General features: G+C 46.8%; 6 protein-coding genes across 6 annotated transcripts; 4 read left to right on the top strand and 2 right to left on the bottom strand.

Annotated features, from left to right (window-relative positions):
- Positions 1-409: 409 nt before the first annotated feature.
- SPPG_09017 (uncharacterized protein) lies at positions 410-2,913 on the top strand. The gene is made up of 6 exons (XM_016757170.1): positions 410-531; positions 597-664; positions 730-849; positions 913-1,531; positions 1,590-2,611; positions 2,695-2,913. The coding sequence occupies exons 1-6, from the start codon at positions 441-443 to the stop codon at positions 2,776-2,778; spliced, it is 2,004 nt and encodes a 667-aa protein (XP_016611356.1). The 5' UTR covers positions 410-440; the 3' UTR covers positions 2,779-2,913.
- A 92-nt stretch (positions 2,914-3,005) lies between these two features.
- SPPG_09016 (uncharacterized protein) lies at positions 3,006-5,709 on the top strand. Its single transcript, XM_016757169.1, has 6 exons — positions 3,006-3,240; positions 3,451-3,531; positions 3,606-3,619; positions 3,720-4,198; positions 4,280-4,986; positions 5,059-5,709. The coding sequence occupies exons 1-6, from the start codon at positions 3,211-3,213 to the stop codon at positions 5,542-5,544; spliced, it is 1,797 nt and encodes a 598-aa protein (XP_016611355.1). The 5' UTR covers positions 3,006-3,210; the 3' UTR covers positions 5,545-5,709.
- Positions 5,710-6,525: 816 nt separating this feature from the next.
- On the bottom strand, positions 6,526-9,959 carry SPPG_02362 (OPT family small oligopeptide transporter; the record flags this gene model as incomplete). The annotated part of the gene is made up of 17 exons (XM_016750653.1): positions 6,526-6,649; positions 6,722-6,856; positions 6,923-7,044; positions 7,116-7,202; positions 7,269-7,328; positions 7,397-7,443; positions 7,510-7,593; positions 7,668-7,725; positions 7,787-7,929; positions 7,993-8,181; positions 8,243-8,400; positions 8,478-8,662; positions 8,728-8,927; positions 9,085-9,202; positions 9,268-9,332; positions 9,404-9,562; positions 9,638-9,959. 17 exons carry the CDS (start codon positions 9,957-9,959, stop codon positions 6,526-6,528), a joined length of 2,256 nt encoding a protein of 751 aa, XP_016611354.1.
- Positions 9,960-11,683: 1,724 nt separating this feature from the next.
- SPPG_02361 (uncharacterized protein) lies at positions 11,684-12,946 on the top strand. The gene is made up of 3 exons (XM_016750652.1): positions 11,684-12,145; positions 12,245-12,430; positions 12,495-12,946. The coding sequence occupies exons 1-3, from the start codon at positions 11,968-11,970 to the stop codon at positions 12,611-12,613; spliced, it is 483 nt and encodes a 160-aa protein (XP_016611353.1). The 5' UTR covers positions 11,684-11,967; the 3' UTR covers positions 12,614-12,946.
- A 1,582-nt stretch (positions 12,947-14,528) lies between these two features.
- Positions 14,529-15,808, top strand: SPPG_02360 (uncharacterized protein). Its single transcript, XM_016750651.1, has 6 exons — positions 14,529-14,751; positions 14,806-14,970; positions 15,038-15,175; positions 15,247-15,318; positions 15,377-15,501; positions 15,560-15,808. Exons 1-6 carry the CDS (start codon positions 14,600-14,602, stop codon positions 15,730-15,732), a joined length of 825 nt encoding a protein of 274 aa, XP_016611352.1. The 5' UTR covers positions 14,529-14,599; the 3' UTR covers positions 15,733-15,808.
- Positions 15,702-17,260, bottom strand: SPPG_02359 (uncharacterized protein). Its single transcript, XM_016750650.1, has 5 exons — positions 16,740-17,260; positions 16,495-16,686; positions 16,335-16,433; positions 16,070-16,273; positions 15,702-16,014 (listed from the first exon to the last, which is right to left on the bottom strand). The coding sequence occupies exons 2-5, from the start codon at positions 16,558-16,560 to the stop codon at positions 15,823-15,825; spliced, it is 561 nt and encodes a 186-aa protein (XP_016611351.1). The 5' UTR covers positions 16,561-16,686; positions 16,740-17,260; the 3' UTR covers positions 15,702-15,822.
- Between the last annotated feature and the right edge of the window lie 11 nt (positions 17,261-17,271).

Below are 17,271 nucleotides of genomic sequence, written 5' to 3'. Positions count from 1 at the left end.
AACGACGGTAGATGAACGCCCGCAACCGCCGGAACCTGCGGATCCTTTGGGGCTCTTGTTCTTCACGCGGCCGCACACACTACGTCTTGTAGACAGGGGGATGGCCAGAGCAGGAAATGCATCGCCAAGTCTGCAAACGAGCGTCCATAGCCGAATCTAACAAAAAATGGTTGATCAACCTTGCATTGAATATCTGCATGCGATCTACTCGTGCTTCCATTTGTTTGATTTGGAATGAAATCCCCAATACTTGCATAAAGCGGGACAAAAAGTTAAAATGGCGTAAGAAAGGCTCCGATGCCCCAGCAAGCCGCTTTCCACAAATTACAATCACGTGCCATTAGTGCGACATTTTCGCCCAATACTTCAAGTCCGCGGGGTCAGGAAACAGCCCTTTGTCGCGGTGCACAGCTGTTCGTCATTTGTCAAGCGGTTTGGACATGGAGCAGTCGGGTGCTTCGAGGAGCACGCAGAAAGTGAAGCATAAACCTTTTGCAGAGAAACCGGACGAAGTGTGGGCGTGCGACAGATGTATGATGCATGCTCCGTAAATAGGGCTCACAGCAATTGACTGTACAAAACTTGTTCGCGCACAGGTTATCGGATTCGAAGAAAGTGTGACTCGGCCAGACCATCATGTGGAGCATGTGCGGCCCGTGGAAGGGTTGGTTGAAGCTGGGGATAACGACAAGTATCTGCTACAAAGCTGAATATTGGTCATGTGATTAGATATGCGTGTATAGTCCACATAGTCGCTCTCGGGACCGTGGGGCCAGCGGAAGTCGAAGTCAGAATCGGGGAGGCCGACGCTATGATCGAACGGCCTATATCCGGATGCTGGAGTCCAGAGTGAGAAATTAAAATTTTGGTTTCCGTCATCCCTCAGAGTATAAAACATGCATGTCTTTTCAGGTGAGAGAGTTGGAGGAAATATTGATCGGTAGTAGTAGTGACACTAGCCGGGAGAGCGGCGAAAATGATACCTTGGTATCAGAGAAGCCACAAAACGCGACCTGTCCGCCGATCAGCGTCACGGGCCCGGAGACCGCTTTAGACGGGAACGATGCGATCGTTGCAGGAGTCTCGAACCTCTCCATCCGCTCCCCTGCTCTCATTGCGAGTAACGTCCCCTATAACATGATGTGCCCTTACGCTGTGGGCCCAATACTGGAAGGACCGATTGCCGACTGTGTTTCATCGCCAGAAGTGATCAGACACCTAGCCCAAGTGTTCTTTGAGTGTTATTACAGCGCCGCCACCATGCTACCGTTTCATGAGGCAACGTTTATGCGATCGTTACATCGACAGCCCATGTTTGTGGTTATGTCGATATGTGCCTGCGCAGCACCATTATCTGACCATCCGGCGCTCAAGGCGTACGCCGAAGCAAGAGGCTTGCCACCGTACATCGCCGCAGAATATTTCTTTTGGAAAGCACGTTCGATGATCCCACAATTGCTAGAGACACCGAACCTTGACACCGTTTTAGGGCTTGGAATGCTTTCCAGTTCCGCGAACACGCTCGGGTTAGGTGAGCAATGTGAAACTCCCTTTCCTATGCTCGTCTTTATCTGAATGAATCTCTACAGTCAGTGCTCGGAATTCAATCCTCGCTTTGTGCATTCGAATGGCAATGGAACTTCGTTTGAACGTGGATCCAGATATTGTTTCGGTGCATGGTCCGTTGACGTTTCTGCAAAAGGAAACTCGTCGGCGGATTTGGTCTTGTCTCTGGTTTTTGGAAGCTGTTGACACGAGCATGATGGATCTGCCACCTATTATCAAGGATGAGGATAAACCGGTGGTTGAAATAGATAATGTCCCTCGCTTTGGTGATTCTGTGCATCACTGGGCTGTAAAGTTTCCGGGCACCGAGTCGACGTGGCAGAGCATCATGGACGAAAACGACGAGCCACCCGTATCGAATGAAACTGAGCCTGACTCGATGACATTATGGATTGTTGTGGTTCAAATATGGACCAAGGCTTTCAAGTTTGCAGGAACGATTGGCACGATGGTGCAACGGGCTATCGACGACGGCCGGCGAGATCGCATGGCCAACGAACAGGTGAGCCCTGCGGGCGGCCCAGAGGCGCTTGCGAAGATTCTAGAAGAACGTCGCAAAACGCGGGCAGAGCTTGAACAAGCATTAGTCAACTGGATGAACTCGACACCAAGTTGGTTCCATAACATTGACAAGTGGGATCACTTTGCTCTCTCTCTCGTGTCCAAATCACCTCCACCCTGGAACACCCTCCACGCGCATTTATATTATCATTGTGGCTTTATCCTTCTCCATCTTCCAACTGTACTCGAATCCCATTATCATCCCAGCGAGAATGGATTGTCAGAGTCTGCTGGCGCGGCGTACGCAATATGTCTCGATCATGCTCGTAGAATTGCCCATTTATTGCGTAAAGCCATTCGACTCGACCCAGACGCGAAGCTCATCGGCTATTATAGCATGTGGTGTGTGTATTATTCGGCGTTGATTCTGATAATGGCTACAAAGACGACCGTTGTTGAGGAGGAACTGGCACAAGTGCAAAATGACTTGCAGGTTCACTTGAACTGCCTTCGTCAAGTGGGCCGACGGCGATATTTGATAAAGGTACGATTCATTCATCAAGTTTGTCTTTTTCAGAAAAAAAATTGGCGGCACTTGCTCATCTATGTGTTTCATTTATATCCAAGCACATGGAGGAGAATCTCCTGAACATAATAGCGGAAGGGGAGAAAGCAAATGGACCTATTCTTGCGGGATGGAGTCGGCAATAACCTGCTACAGCCAATGCTAAAACTAGCCAATACCCGGACTAATTCTGTATGTAGCTTGCACTTTTTTGAATTATAGATTAGTTTTGGGATGATCCAAGAATGCCTGTTATTTATTTGTAACTTAGTTCAGTATCAGCGGGCACAGTCACCTTCTGTAGTGGCTTAGCCATGATTTCAACACTTCGCAGGAGCTGTTGAAATCTCCAGCCTTTCGCCAGTTTTGGCATCTTGAATCTCGCCTTGCTCAGGTATTCCCATTGAAAAGCAAACTCTCTTTGCTGCATATCTTCCCAAGTGAAAGTACCTCTGGGTATCGTGGACAAACTCGTTGCGGCATCACCGGTGAACTTTCAAAAACGGCCTTTCTAACGACGTGCCGTGGAAGTCAAGTTTGCGAGGCGTGGACAAGCGGACCCGTGCGGGGCGTGAGTCATGTCATTTTTGAAATGGATTGGAAATATGGTGCGTTATTGGTTGGGTCCTATGCGAGCTGTGCGTGGAGGTGAAGAATTATAGTGGCCGTGAAACGGGTCGAAAGTTGGCGCGTATCGCATTTGTGTTGCAAGTATACTTGGAGAACTGGCGAGAGGGCGCAAGTACTGGGGATAAAGGAATGCACCAACTGGAAAATGAGCTGCAAATTGCTCACGCTGTCTTTTACTCGAACCTCAGGGTAGTGCCGGTGGACGGCCAAGCAGCATAACATCCGATTGGGCGAACACTGGCAATGATCGATACTTTGGTTTGGAAAATGTATGTGTCATTTTGGACGTGCCTTTGGTTTTGGTTTATTGATACTAATGCGGATGGGCGTCTTTGTTTTGCAGTTTGGCAACACTTGGTATGGAAATCCGTGATGGTCCAAATTTAAGCCGCGCGCGTTGGATGTGAGCAAATGACGCTAATGGCATATACGATTTCTCTTGCTTTCATGCACACAGCTACTGCAACTCGGTCGTGCAAGCCCTCTATTTTTGCAAACCATTTCGAGAATGCGTGCAAGAATATTCTTATCCCCTCTCAGCAGCGCTCCTAACCGCCGCGTCCGAGAACATCGCGCTACCACCATCAACACCAAACCTAAGAACCACATCATCCACCACATCTCTCAATGGCTACTTTCGCGCAGACGGATCTGGCAAGGATCAACGGTCGGGCTTAACAGATAAAGAAAATGGCGTCAAACTGGAAAAGAAGCGGAAAGACAGCTCAGCGAAAAGCTCGCTAGTAAATAAGCCTATTTCTCAGTCAGCTACTCCGCCAATACCGACAATTCTGGAAGGAATTGAACCTGCGGAGGCGAACCAGGAAACGCTATTGTCCGCCTTACACGAGCTATTTGTCAAGATAACATCACAAAAGAAAAAGACTGGTGTTGTCGCCCCTCAACAATTTGTGACGATTCTGAAAAAAGAGAATGGTACGGCTTTCGCCGCGTAAAAATGCAACAAGGTCTCAAGCAACGGCGCTAATGATGACACTTCTTGTTCTCTCTGACCAGAGCTTTTTCGGAGCACAATGCATCAAGACGCGCACGAGATGCTAAATTATTTATTAAACGCAATTGCCGAAATACTTTTGCGACATCGAAAGGAATTCTCGGAAAAGCTAAAGGCTTTGCCATCTGCCATAATACCACCAGCATTTGATACCGTCTTCCCACCAACAAACGGCACATTAGAAGAGCCCGTCGATAAACCCGCTAGCTGGGTCCACGCCCTTTTCGAAGGCATTCTTACCAACGAGACCAAATGCCTCACCTGCGAAACAGTCACCTCCCGAGATGAAGCGTTCCTGGATCTTTCCGTTGATGTGGAACCAAATTCTTCACTGAGCAGCTGTCTTCGTAACTTTTCGAAATCGGAAACCCTGTGTCAAAAGAATAAATTCTTTTGCGACACATGTAGAAGCCTTCAAGAAGCCCAAAAGAGAATGAAGGTGAAAAAGACACCAAATATTCTTGCGGTTCATCTAAAACGGTTTAAATACCAAGAAAAACTACAGCGATATATCAAACTATCCTATCGTGTTCCATTTCCTTTGGAGCTTAGGCTTTTTAACACCACGGATGATGCGGAAGATCCCGATCGGCTTTATAGGCTATTTGCTGTGATTGTCCATATTGGGAGTGGGCCACATCATGGCCATTACGTTACCTTGGTGAAGAGTCACGAACAGTGGTTGCTCTTTGACGATGACGATGTCTCGGTGAGTCCCACGCATTTTACTTGTCAACACCCGATCATGGCTCCAACCTAACGGTATCACGTATTCCTGTAGCCTGTAGAAGAATCCGAGCTCCAAAAGTACTATGGAGACACGAACGCTGTCGGATGTGGCTACATCTTTTTCTACACGGCTGTTGATTTTGACGCTGGCGATCTCATACGTTCCATGAAGCCATCAGAAGAGCTTGCACCACCTGCTGAACCCAATACCGCACTCTCTGAATCCCAAACAGATTCCAATCCCCTTTTATCAAACACTCCAATACAACCACCACTAGCAAAAAAGAAACTAGGAAAGCGACCTTCTTTGCCTGCTATCATGGGGGATACCAAACAAGAGACTAATGGTGCGGGATCTTCGGACGTGGGGGATGCGGTTGGCAATTGGGGAGGGGAGAAGGATAAGGATCGGGACAAGGAGGGGTGGGGATGGTTTGGAATTGGGAAGAAGGATAAAGAAAAGGATAAAGAAAAGGAAAAGGAGAAAGAAAAGGGGAAACTAGGAATAGGGGGCGGAGATAAAGGAGCGGGACGATGATGATGGAGAATCGGTGGGCTAGGGTTGTCGTCACATTTCTTGTATCTTGATTTTCTCTTTGATTTTATTTTTTTGGAGGATTTAACTCTTTTTTTTTATTATTATACATGTACAAACGAGCAAATGTAGTAATGGTCCTACTGTCTGATAATTGCCGTATACGCCAACCACTGTTGTAGTGCAAGGACAACCACATGGCATCAATAAGGTAGATACTACTTAAAAATGCTGATACCTGGCAGGCAATCAAGGTCCGTGCACGCTACACACATGCTTTCACCTTGAGAGCATTTCATGCTCGCCTGCAGCGGTCCACATCCTACGACGTCTTTCAAGTTTTACAGTGAGGTCTCCCGACAGGTTGCGCCCAGCTGACACTTTAGAAATGAACCCGCCGTTCATCATGCTATTAAATTCTCAACAAGTATTACATGCATTAAATCATAATTAAATTCAATTCCCATTTAAAATGCCATATTTGTTTCTTCCTCTTTATAAGCCCTCGGCGTCACCCAGAGATAGTGCAAGACTGGGGACACCCGTGCCAGGCGTCTAGGGCAAGCCCATCAACTCCCAGCGGAATTCAAAAATTAGTTTGATAACAATTGTCCACAATGTGAACAGATTCAGTTATCAGACTGAATAGAACAGATACTACACTTGATCTTAGCCAAAAGGCCTGAGAGGATTAAAGAAAACAGGAGGGGGGACGGGGAACGGCGCTTTTTTATAGGCGATGGAGAACTGCGCTGTGGCGCAGATTGAAAAATGAAAAATGCATTTGATTGGTGGAATGGATGCTGGTGCGCAGTTCATGATGACATAATGGCTTACGCGATTGGCTTACTAGTATTGCTGATCATGATGTTTATTCCAATGAAACACACTGATCTACATTGACCAACACATCACTAAGCACATCCAGCACCAGGCTGGAAGCAAGATAACCATGTAAACTACAAAATACTAGAGTAGGTTTGTCTAAAGGAGGTCGCCGTGATCGATACGACAGTATTCTTGAGTATCGCCCGTGGCGGGGTCTAGGAACGGTCTGTTGCCAAAGTATTCCGGCATGTCGGCCTTGTAGGATCCGTTTTGTAACAGACTGAAAAGTTGGCAAGTTGGCAAGTTAGGACATGAAGAGTACGAACGCTGTCGTCACAAGACAAGAGCGTACCTGGCAATGACAAGGGTTGCGACAATGGTTCCACAATCCAAGGCAGCAGACAGCACATAGTTGTATTTCTTCCACCACCGCGACCGGTTTTTGCGAATGTAGTGGTTGAATGTGATACCGACAATACCCCAGGTACTATAGGTTATAAGTTGGTCAAGGTCAATCAAACGCACAAAGTGCAAATGGCAAAAGGATACGTACATATAGTTGACGGGGGCAGCTGGGGGGATCAAGAGGGTGCCGTTCAGAATGGCGGGCCAGTGAACATTGTCCCAGCCAAAGTTGGGGTACTTTTTGTGGAGCAGCCAAGCAGGGATCGGAAGCTGTTCTCAAAGAATCAGAATTGAGCAAAGTCTTGGCGACATTAAACGAGTAGGTTGCACCACGTCCATACCAAAAAGCCAATCAAGAAGAACCAATACATGGCGCTGTAGAGCGATTCAGGACCGAACATGAGATTAGGTCCAATGACACCCCAAATCTGGTTGAAAACGATGAGACTGCAGTCCAAGTTACAGAATTGCAACAGCGTGAAGGCGATACCCACCACGGATGCTGAGTAGAACACATGGGCATTGGGCGTAGGGTACTGGGAGTTTGGTGACATCTATAAATAAAATACGATAATTAGCTTCATTTCCAGCGCATCAACTCAATCTCATCTCATTGATTTACATTGGCTGGGTCATCCTTGATTGCGTTGGTCATAATGGAATCCATAACTGGGTCATTTACGAGAACGATTAGCGGCAGTCGCAAAAACTTCCTTCACCACCAATCACCCATACCGAGGTATTGAATAATGCCACAGACAAGCGTTCCAGCCGTTTGAGCAATGAACATGGCTCTTGGAGGGACCTTCATGTAGTGTCCTGAAAAATAAGAAAATGGTATACCAATTGTCAGCCTGATGGTCAATGTAAAGGCCACAGGAAGAGGCGCGTACCTAGCTTTAGATCCTGCAAAAAGGTGATTGCCTGGTATTGTCCAATATAACCGTAGGTCTGCAAGGAATCAGTATGTTAGGGCTATTCGTAAATTACAATCTAAGCAGAAAACACATACCTTGAACAGAATGTTGGCAATAGGCTTCCCGGGCAAGAGATAACCAATAACAAGCTCGGTGATAACGTTCGTTCCAGGCATGTTATTCGTCGTAGCGGTCACGATACCGATGGGGATCGTCGTAATGATGGCCATGGCAGCCGCTGGTGTTGTGCGTGAATTATACTGTTGAGGTCATCAAGAGCAGATAGTCTACATAAACTCACCAAGCATTACACCCCACCATGGCAAGTGGGTCTCCCAATATTCAGCCACAAAGATACTGACGGCCAAAGTAACGAGCCACAGAGAAAAGTACCACCACAGGGGGGCTTCAGGGTAAGCTTTCATCATCTTGTTGTGGATGTCGCCATCTTCGGTCCTGGATTTCCGGAATCGTTGCCAGATATCCTTTCCTAGAGGCATACAGTCGCTCAAAAGGCTGATCATCTTCTGTAGGCAAAGTCATCCTCATACCATTGTAAAGAAGGACATGCGTGAAGATGCAAGTAAGGGCAGCGAAACTGACTCCGTAGGTAAAAGCAAAAACAGTGGAGAGGCGGAGAGGAGAGTACTCGTTGTACGCGGTCATGTTGAGCGTCTTCTCAGGCGTCAAAATGCGGTCAATGTCGTAGCTATCGCCAAAAATAGTCATGTCAGGCAATTAAACCGGGCGGATTGCAGCCAAATCAACACATACTATTCAGCAAACATTTCACCGGTTGTCTCATTCTTGAGCACGGCATAGTTGCCAGAAGAGAGGATAGGGAAGAGCTTGGAGTCCCAAAAGTTGGTGTAGTACATCCAAGGGGTAATGACCCAGAAGATGGCAAGGGCACCGACCAAGATGTTTGCAATGGCAAAGGTGGGGTAGGCAAGGGGCGACGTCAAGTAAGCCTACGGTCACCGTGTAGAACGGTGAGCAAGAATCCAGGGCAATCAATGCGATAGATTATGCTTACAATGACTTGAGACCAGTTGAGGGTAAAGTTTCCAATTCCCATTCCCAAACTACCTGATCCCAAATTTCCCACAATAGGGTTTGTTTGTGCGAACCAGCACATAATCGAAAGGGAAGAAATGATGGGCATAATGTATCCTGGAAACCAGTACCAGATGAAAGCGCCAGCAAAGACAAGCCCGAAGAATCGTTGACGTCCGCCTGCGAATGCCAATGACACATGAATAAAATGGAAAGGATTTGTCGCAAAATTAGTACTATTACTTACGGTTATCGCCAGTGCTGGCACCGTGGAGAGTGTTATAGAACTAACAGATATTAAACTTGTGAGTGATTTCCCAAATGGATAAAGGTTCACCATAAATATCGAATGCCCTTACTGTTGTGCTGACAAGGTTGGTCGGCCAGATCATGGACGGGGGGTACACAAGGATATTTCGGCAGATACCAGCAATACCATACCCAAACATTTGTGTCTACGTCAAAATAGAAGCCATGAAGCAGATTCGACAGACACAAGTGTGCATAAAATGCTTCATACCGTGAGTACGAGAAGAATTCCGTACGCTGCTCCCCAGTTTTGTTTATACCAAGCACGTTGAATAACTGAAATCAGAGCCAGCTGAGTGATCCCAATACAGCAAACATTGGTATGGCGCGCTCAATTTCGCACTTACCAACGATATCGACAGCGTAAGCGCTCTGGAAGCCAGCATTGGCAAAAACATTGATGAGGCAGTGTTCCTTCTTGTTGAACGGACCGGGGTTCATAGTCCATTCACCAATGAGTGGGAGGTGATATTTGGTGGTAGGCAGGGCTCGCTCCAAAAATTTCCCTGCAGGCGCAAAGCAGTCAAGTTACATGTTGAGAATGTTTAGGTCCTTCTCGAATGACATGAAAATATTCTTACCCATAAAGAAGGAAAGCAGTTGGACCGCGACAGTTTGAAGCTGAATGGGCAAGGCACGGAACCACATGTACTGATTGATCCCGGAAACGGCGACAGCCCAAAAGATGCTCATAGAAATGAACCTAAAGGTTATGACGGGAGTAGCAGGATCGTCGGTTTCTTCGACGGCTGCTGCGACCAATTCATCCACGGCCTGGGATTCACCCTCCTTTTCCGTATGAACCTCGGCTTCCACATCTTTTTTGATGTCATCAAAGGCGCCGATCGGATCTTGGAGGTTCTCCACAGTGTGGCCGACCTTTACGTCTTGCGCGTTACTCATGATAACTGGGATGCCAGGCTCAAATGGCGGTGAACAAATATATGGGCAAACACTTGCAAAATGGTGTTGATGGGTTGATGCAGGGAGGATTGGTTATTTCCTCTATGCAATCACCACAATGAGGTACTAGTAGCAGGAAGAACGAGCGCCAAAAGGGGGCTCCATGTCAAGCCCAGCACTACTTTTTATATCCCCCCGGCAAGCCCTCTGGCTGGGTGGGAAACGTAAAATAACACAGAAAGTAAACCCCGAATTGGAAGGCAGAATTTCTTTTTTGTACTAGTTCCTTTTCCTTTTTTTCAAATTGACATTCGCACTTGGACAAGATCAGGGGAGAAGAAAAGAATATAACTGAATCGGTTGCGTACCACCTCTAGTGGATATTGATACCGACGAGCACAAAGAGCTGTCCATTGTGGTAGCAAAGGCCGCGCGTACCTCCCTTTGTGCATGTGAGGGGACAAATCAACGACAACACTTTCAACTTTTCCTTTATCAGTCGGTGCAATACACGGAAACCGTCAAACAAAATGAATGTGTTCAGGCGGGGTGATATCCATCACACCTGCAGCTACCCGTATCGTCCGTTGATAACCCCCAGCCGTCCGGCGCGGTCCGCTTAGAAAAAAGGAAAACTTCTTGTCGAACGATCTTCATGATCACACCTCGGACAAATCAACCGCGCATTACTGCGAATCCGCGCACAAACAAGATTTTAAGCTTTTAGAGGTATGAAAATGGCACTAGAACTCATTATTATCCGGATTAATCCGGTTAGTCATATCGCATAATCAGCACCCCCATCTATCGCTCAAAGCGGTGAGGCATGCAGCGGTGTGGCATGCTAATGTAACTTTTTTTTTAAACTGCAGTGAGGCGCATGCCAAAGGTCTATAAAAAGGGGGCTTCTGTCTCTTTCCCCTTTCCTCTTTACCCATCCTCGACTCTCGAAGCATCTGCGCAACGCTCACGCAGCACTCTCAAGTCCATCATCATGAGAATGCCGCTCTGGTGCCGAGGACCTCGTCCGCCCGACAACAACAACAACATAACCCCTTGCAAACGCTGCTACTACTATATTGCTACGATCGCAGGTATGCATTATCTTTGTATTTTCCCAAGCGGATTATCCAGTCGAACTATTCTGATCTACCTTAGTATCTGAACATCCTCCGACTAAGAATTTCGGAATCAAGGGCTTAGTAGGATTTCTCTCGTGTGGTGGGCTTAGTTACCCGGTTAGAACCAACCGTAATGTATTGCATGTGTAATTGGGCCTAGTTGTAGTTGGTTGCACGTACCCCAGTTCAACCCAGGCTGGAACCTGTAGCGAGTTAGGATAGGGGTGGGACTCGTTTGCAGGATAGGTTATGAAGGGTTGGACAAGCTGGCTAATTGTAAATTAGAACCGGCTGTAGTGGGTTGGAGGGAGAATTTGTCCCTAGTGACATTTTCTACCACCTGCACACTAAAATTGTTCTTGGCAAAAGGTGTTCAGTCACATGACACTGTCTGTAGAGCTGCTTGTTGCCATGGTGGCCAACGACCCGTTTTCTTCCCTCTGCGACTTGCCGCATTATGCGAGAAGGACATGGCAGTGGAAATGACGCTCATCGACTTGGTCAACCCTGAAAGCTTGGCAAGAGCAGGCTTATCACGGTCTACTACAAGTCTGAAGTGAAACAAGAGCAACATTACCAAAAACTCAATAACGCACAGTATCCAAGGCATGTAACTCGATTCTTTAGAATCGCCATGGTTTCATGTGTAAACGATCAGTGCGGAAAGTCACTTGTGCTCCTCTTCATTACCATGTCGGACTGTCGCGGAACTGTTTCTCGTGCCGTGTGGGATAAATGGCAGCACACAACTATTTCAATCTTGTAGAAAATGGGCGAAGGACCATTCAAATTCGTACACAGGATTAGGAAACCTGACGGTGTGGCACAGCACACATGAAGCACTGCTCGTAGTTCCCTCGCTAGGAGCGCGCAAGAGATCATTCATCATGCTCACTCTCCGAATGCCCAATTTACTCGTTCTTCTCACGTTGGTTCTCGTTCTGCTGTCTGCTCCTTTCCAAGCGGCAGCGGAAAAGCCCAAGCGACCCCCACCAACTCAGCTGCAAATTGGAATCAAAAAACGTGTTCCAAAAGAAGATTGCAAAGAAACAGCGGCCGCTGGAGGTACTTGTGGACTCTCCGCTGAATTTAATGTCTTGCGTGGTGTCACTCTACTTTAGTGGGTGTGAAACTAGCATCATTGCTTACAATTTGCATTTGAAGACGTCCTTTCTATGCACTACACTGGAACCCTCTATGACACTGGCGAAAAGTTTGATTCCTCGTTAGACCGGAACCAGCCGTTTGATTTCACTCTTGGACAGGGACATGTCATCAAAGGATGGGACCAAGGTCTGGTTGGCATGTGCGTTGGAGAAAAGAGGCGGCTGGTTATTCCCGCACACTTAGGTTGGTGTCGACTTGAAACACCCATTTACATGGCCGGCAGGCTGCTAACCTCTTTTGATATTAGGATATGGTGATCGCGGTGCGGGAGACAAGATCCCGGCAGGCGCTACTCTTGTTTTTGAAACGGAATTGTTGAATATCAAGAAGACAGTGTGGGGCAACCGTCCAAGTAGTGAGCTGTAGACGGAAGCTTGGGACATCACGACTATATTTCTGTGGTATACAGCCAGAGTATGTACCAAGTAAATTACTCCTGCAAACAAGCATAGAAATGTGAAAGCTGCAGCGATATCCGAAAATCATGCATGACATCTCGCTTGAAAGGACCGCAAATCGTGTAAGAAAATCATCTATTCTTTTAATCATAGATCCGCGGCAATTATTCAATGTCCCCATGCAGCGGCAAAGATTCATTGCCCTTTGCAAGTTGTATTTTCGTCTATTGGTAATTCCATAGTTATATGTGAAATACTGGCGTTTGATCCCTAACTTGATCGCAAGTTTGGTTATGTGAGTGATAAGTTACTAACCCCTCAGCGCAACGGTCCTTGCAACATCCTTCCATTTTGTAATTACTAAAGATTGCAATCATTTGCCATGACCATCCGACACCGGCCATCTTAATGTTATCTTTCCCAGGCACACTCCATATATCGGTACTTGATGAGATGAACAACAGGCTTCTCTTTGGACATTCACATGCACCTTCGCCGTGAACCTGTGTAAAATGCATATAATGCCGGTCTACAACATCTTATTCACATCTTGCCCGATATCTTGGCTGGAATAGAGTACGTGGTTTGATGATAGGGTTGACCCTCAGACCGAATACAGAAGCAAAAAAAAAGCTCGCCCAGCGCCGTTATTCATATCCCCTGCGCGTCCCAGTATTTCACACAAGCGTGGATAACTCTCTGCCAATTTTGGCATTGATGACTGTGGTCCATAAATCGCAACAACGTTCAAGTTTCCGAGTTCTCTCAACGTATTCCGCCTTTACGTGCCGAAGAACCTAGAGAATCAGGCCATGTACATATCGTCTGTAACACCCCTTGATCAAACCTCGTGCGTGGACGAATAAAGCACTACGATTCAAGATTCAAGAATTGCGTTACTGTTTGATGCCCCTTTGTCGCATGAAGGTAATGGTTACGACCATATCCCTCAAGAACTAGCTTCGCGGCAATGGCGCTGGGGTACAAACATTTTCTGAATAACCCGGCTGAATGCCATGGTACTTTCGCTGCGCTGTGAAAGATCGTTGGCGGGATGGCGGGAACACGGCAAGAAAGAGTACGGAGTAGGTTGACCCTACGCGAATATGACTGCGGAAGATAATGGCCATTACTAGACATGCAACCACTGGTGCGCGATATCCGTCGCAACATTGTCAGACTTCAAGGGTCCCTCCCTTGCGACCTCAAATGTGCGCACCTCATGCCCAAGTATGTGTACGCAAGCTATCATTTTAATGCGTCATATCATCAAAGTTGGCTACCAGTATACTATTCAACAATAAAACCTCTTCAGATCTATGAAATTACAAAAGAAAAAAAAAAGCAATCTAATCGATAAACATTGTCTTGCTTTTCAATGGCAAATTGCCAAAGTATGCCCTGCATCTCTGAAGGATTGAGAGAACTTGGTATCATTTTGTATAGGATATCGTATCTCGCTACATTTACAATGGGGATTAGATACTTGAAGAGGGCCTAAACGAATCTAAAACACTCGCGGACATCGCCCATCGAATCTCCATAAGTTCAACTTTACACAGAACGGAAGTGACCTCTATCATCTTTGCATCGCCGCTGAATTCCTCGAACCTTGCTGGATTGGTCAGGTTATCACCAATGTTATTCCTAGCCTGGTTCAAAGAGATACGGGGGGAGTCGATGCAAAGCTATTGAGGATACAAATTATCTAATTGCCAACAATGACCCTCGCCAAAGACGATGGGAAAGGTCACCACAACAAAGTCATAAAGCAGCCTCCGACGGTGTACTAGATGGTTTGATGCCTCATGAGGGGCGGGCGATCGTGCTTACGATAAAAGTGATCGCCACAAAGGCGATGACTCATCCAGCAAGCAGTGATCTTCCTTGCAACGCTCTTCTCCCAGCACACGAACCCAATCGGGAATGATTCCATTAACATCTTATCTTTACAATGTTGAATGTTGTGGCGGCTGAGACCTCACAGGATGAGAAGCCCCAAAACACCTTGACATCCCTGTTTGGCTTCGAAGATGACTTTAACCAACACGGCTTTGACAAGGACATTGGAACGGAAGGGATTCTATTGCTTGGCCCGTTAAAGTGGTACGCTTCGAACATGTTCTCCAGTTGTGAAAGTTATTTTAATCTGCCCTCTAGCCAGACATCGTGCATGTTGTTTCAGTACGCGTTCAAACACGCACGACGGGGAGAAACTGTACTGTATATTTGTTCCAACAAAGAGGCTTTGCGGGCTACGCAGCCTTATGTGCCCCTTGGAAGCTCTCCACCAACTCCCAGCGTTTTGGCTCGAGTTCATATTCGGTATGGAGTCATTAGCGACTTCTGCTTCAAAAAGCGATGAACTAACAACGAATGTAATCTTCCACAGATACATTACCAGTTCCTACGCCTTAAGAATGTTCTTGGCTTGGTTCCCACATGTCACGTCAATACCCGGTCTTCCTGAACTACCGGATTGTATTGTGATTGATGATCTCTCGAGTTTTTTCGCGACTGGCCAAGCAACGTATGGGTTGGCAAGCTACTGGACTGCAGCATGAAGCAGAGCAGAATACTGATTTAATTGATACCATGTAGACACGAAGAAATCTCTCGGACGATGGCTCTGGTAAACCTTACCATGGATTTCGTGCGTGAGGAAAAGAAGAGGTATGCACTCCCGAGGACGGATGTTGCTGTGTACGATCAGCACTGAGACTACATGTAGCGACGTTTACGTGCTGGCGAGCTGTACTTCCTGTCAATCAGTTGAATTTCCGGAGTATCAGTCCGCGCAAGTGTCTATCGATGCTGTTTGTAGGAGATTCTTCAGATGGACGGTGACGATCGCGGGTAGGTTGCCGTATCTCACTTATTGTCTTCGCACCGCTTACACCGCCAATCTGAATAGGCGATCATCCCGACTTTACGATGACCATGGAAGAATCTTCCGTTTACGGTGGTAGACTCTTCCGTCCGAGCAATGGGACACCGCATAGAGCCGACACGGACGAAACGGATGCGATGGGCGACAAACTTGTCTACCGAGTGGATGAGGCGAATAAATACATTATATTGCGTTAGTCTGTAAAGATATATATACAGTATTCAGAGTTGCTTTAATTAACATCAGACATGGGTTTGCCCATCTTCGAGGACATGCGTGTTGTCCGTTCATTCTCTCTGTGAATGTTCTAGAGTTTCCGCATCCACATTTGTCGCCTCATTTGGTGCATCGGGGTTATCACGCGCGATTCGTTGTATCAGGCTAGCGACAAGCATCCGATGGAACAGATGATCCATGACGTTATCCAGCATCACAGATTTGGCCTTTCGTTGTGGGCGGACACTTCTTGCTCCAAGTATCTGGTTGAAGTAACAGGTAAGTGGAAAGTTAATTTCTAGCAAGATGTTCCCATACCTCATCCTTTGCCTCTAAAACTGCATCCTTAATTTCATCATGGAGGGTTTCCATCATGATATCACCAAATAATACGTTTCGAACAATCTCACTCCACTCCTCGTAGATAATTGGTTTGATGAGATCATCTTCTAGGATCAACTGAAAAATCCCCTCCGCCTTGGATTGACGAACGTAGTCAAGGGCTTCTTCTTTAATGACTTCCTGGATGGAGGTGTTCAAGTCCAGTTACACTATGTGATGGGCATGTGGCAGCTGCTGGTACCTGAACGGTATCTTTCACGATCAAGTTGATGAGACTCGAAAACATGTTGTCGCACACTTTGTTATCGCGCGTCTGAGGGTGGGCCTTTCCAAATGTGTGCTTTATGCTAACAGTAAGAATCGTTCTGAGGTGATAAGGTGCGGAATGTTTTAAAATTTACCATCACAACATCCCCAATCATTTCTGAAATTGTTTCATCCATCACAGAATCCCGTATCATTGTCATTTGGATTAGATCTGTGTGATCGCGGCGCGGTGGATGGCTTTCTGGTATGAGATGTTGGCAGGGACCCCGGAAACTGCAAGGAGGACAGCAGGAACTGGCCCGGTGGGTGCAGCCGTAGGTGCAGATCTGAAAATTCATGCGTGAGAACAGCCCGGGCACTACCATGTTGCACGCCTTACGATGTCAGGTTGAAGCAGAGCCCTTCTATAATCTACGGCGCTGTTAGATGACAGCTTTTTGTTGGGTCTGCCGGGTACGTAGCGGTAAGTCTCTCCAATGCTGTACTAAATAACAAGTTGAGTAAGAGATTTGAAAATAATAAGGCGAGGGAAATAGATCGTAACGTCAAGTGGTACCACTGCAACGTCCTGTAGCAACTCCATCAGCACTTCTTCTAGCAGATCGTTCCGAAACCGGGACAGTATTCCGTCAGTGGTTTCCTCTCTTCCTCTATTTATTGTAGACTCCCCCGAAAATGCGGGAGGTAATGAATAAGATCTAAAGGAGTTTCTTCTAGGGTAAAGTGCTATGGCAGTGTCCCCACGCTCACGATCAGTTTCTCCTTCATGCGGATAGTTGGCCACTCCTCCTGCCCGTCTACTTTGAAGGTCGCTATTCCCATAAATTGGGTGCAGTCGTAAAGGGCGCAAAGTAGCTTGATTTTCTCTAGAACTGGCATGATATCTCTCACCCATCTGAAAGGACACCAAG

Source organism: Spizellomyces punctatus (genome assembly GCF_000182565.1).
Source record: "Spizellomyces punctatus DAOM BR117 chromosome Unknown supercont1.3, whole genome shotgun sequence".
NCBI classification, from domain to species: domain Eukaryota; kingdom Fungi; phylum Chytridiomycota; class Chytridiomycetes; order Spizellomycetales; family Spizellomycetaceae; genus Spizellomyces; species Spizellomyces punctatus.
This window is presented reverse-complemented; position numbering and strand designations above follow the sequence as displayed.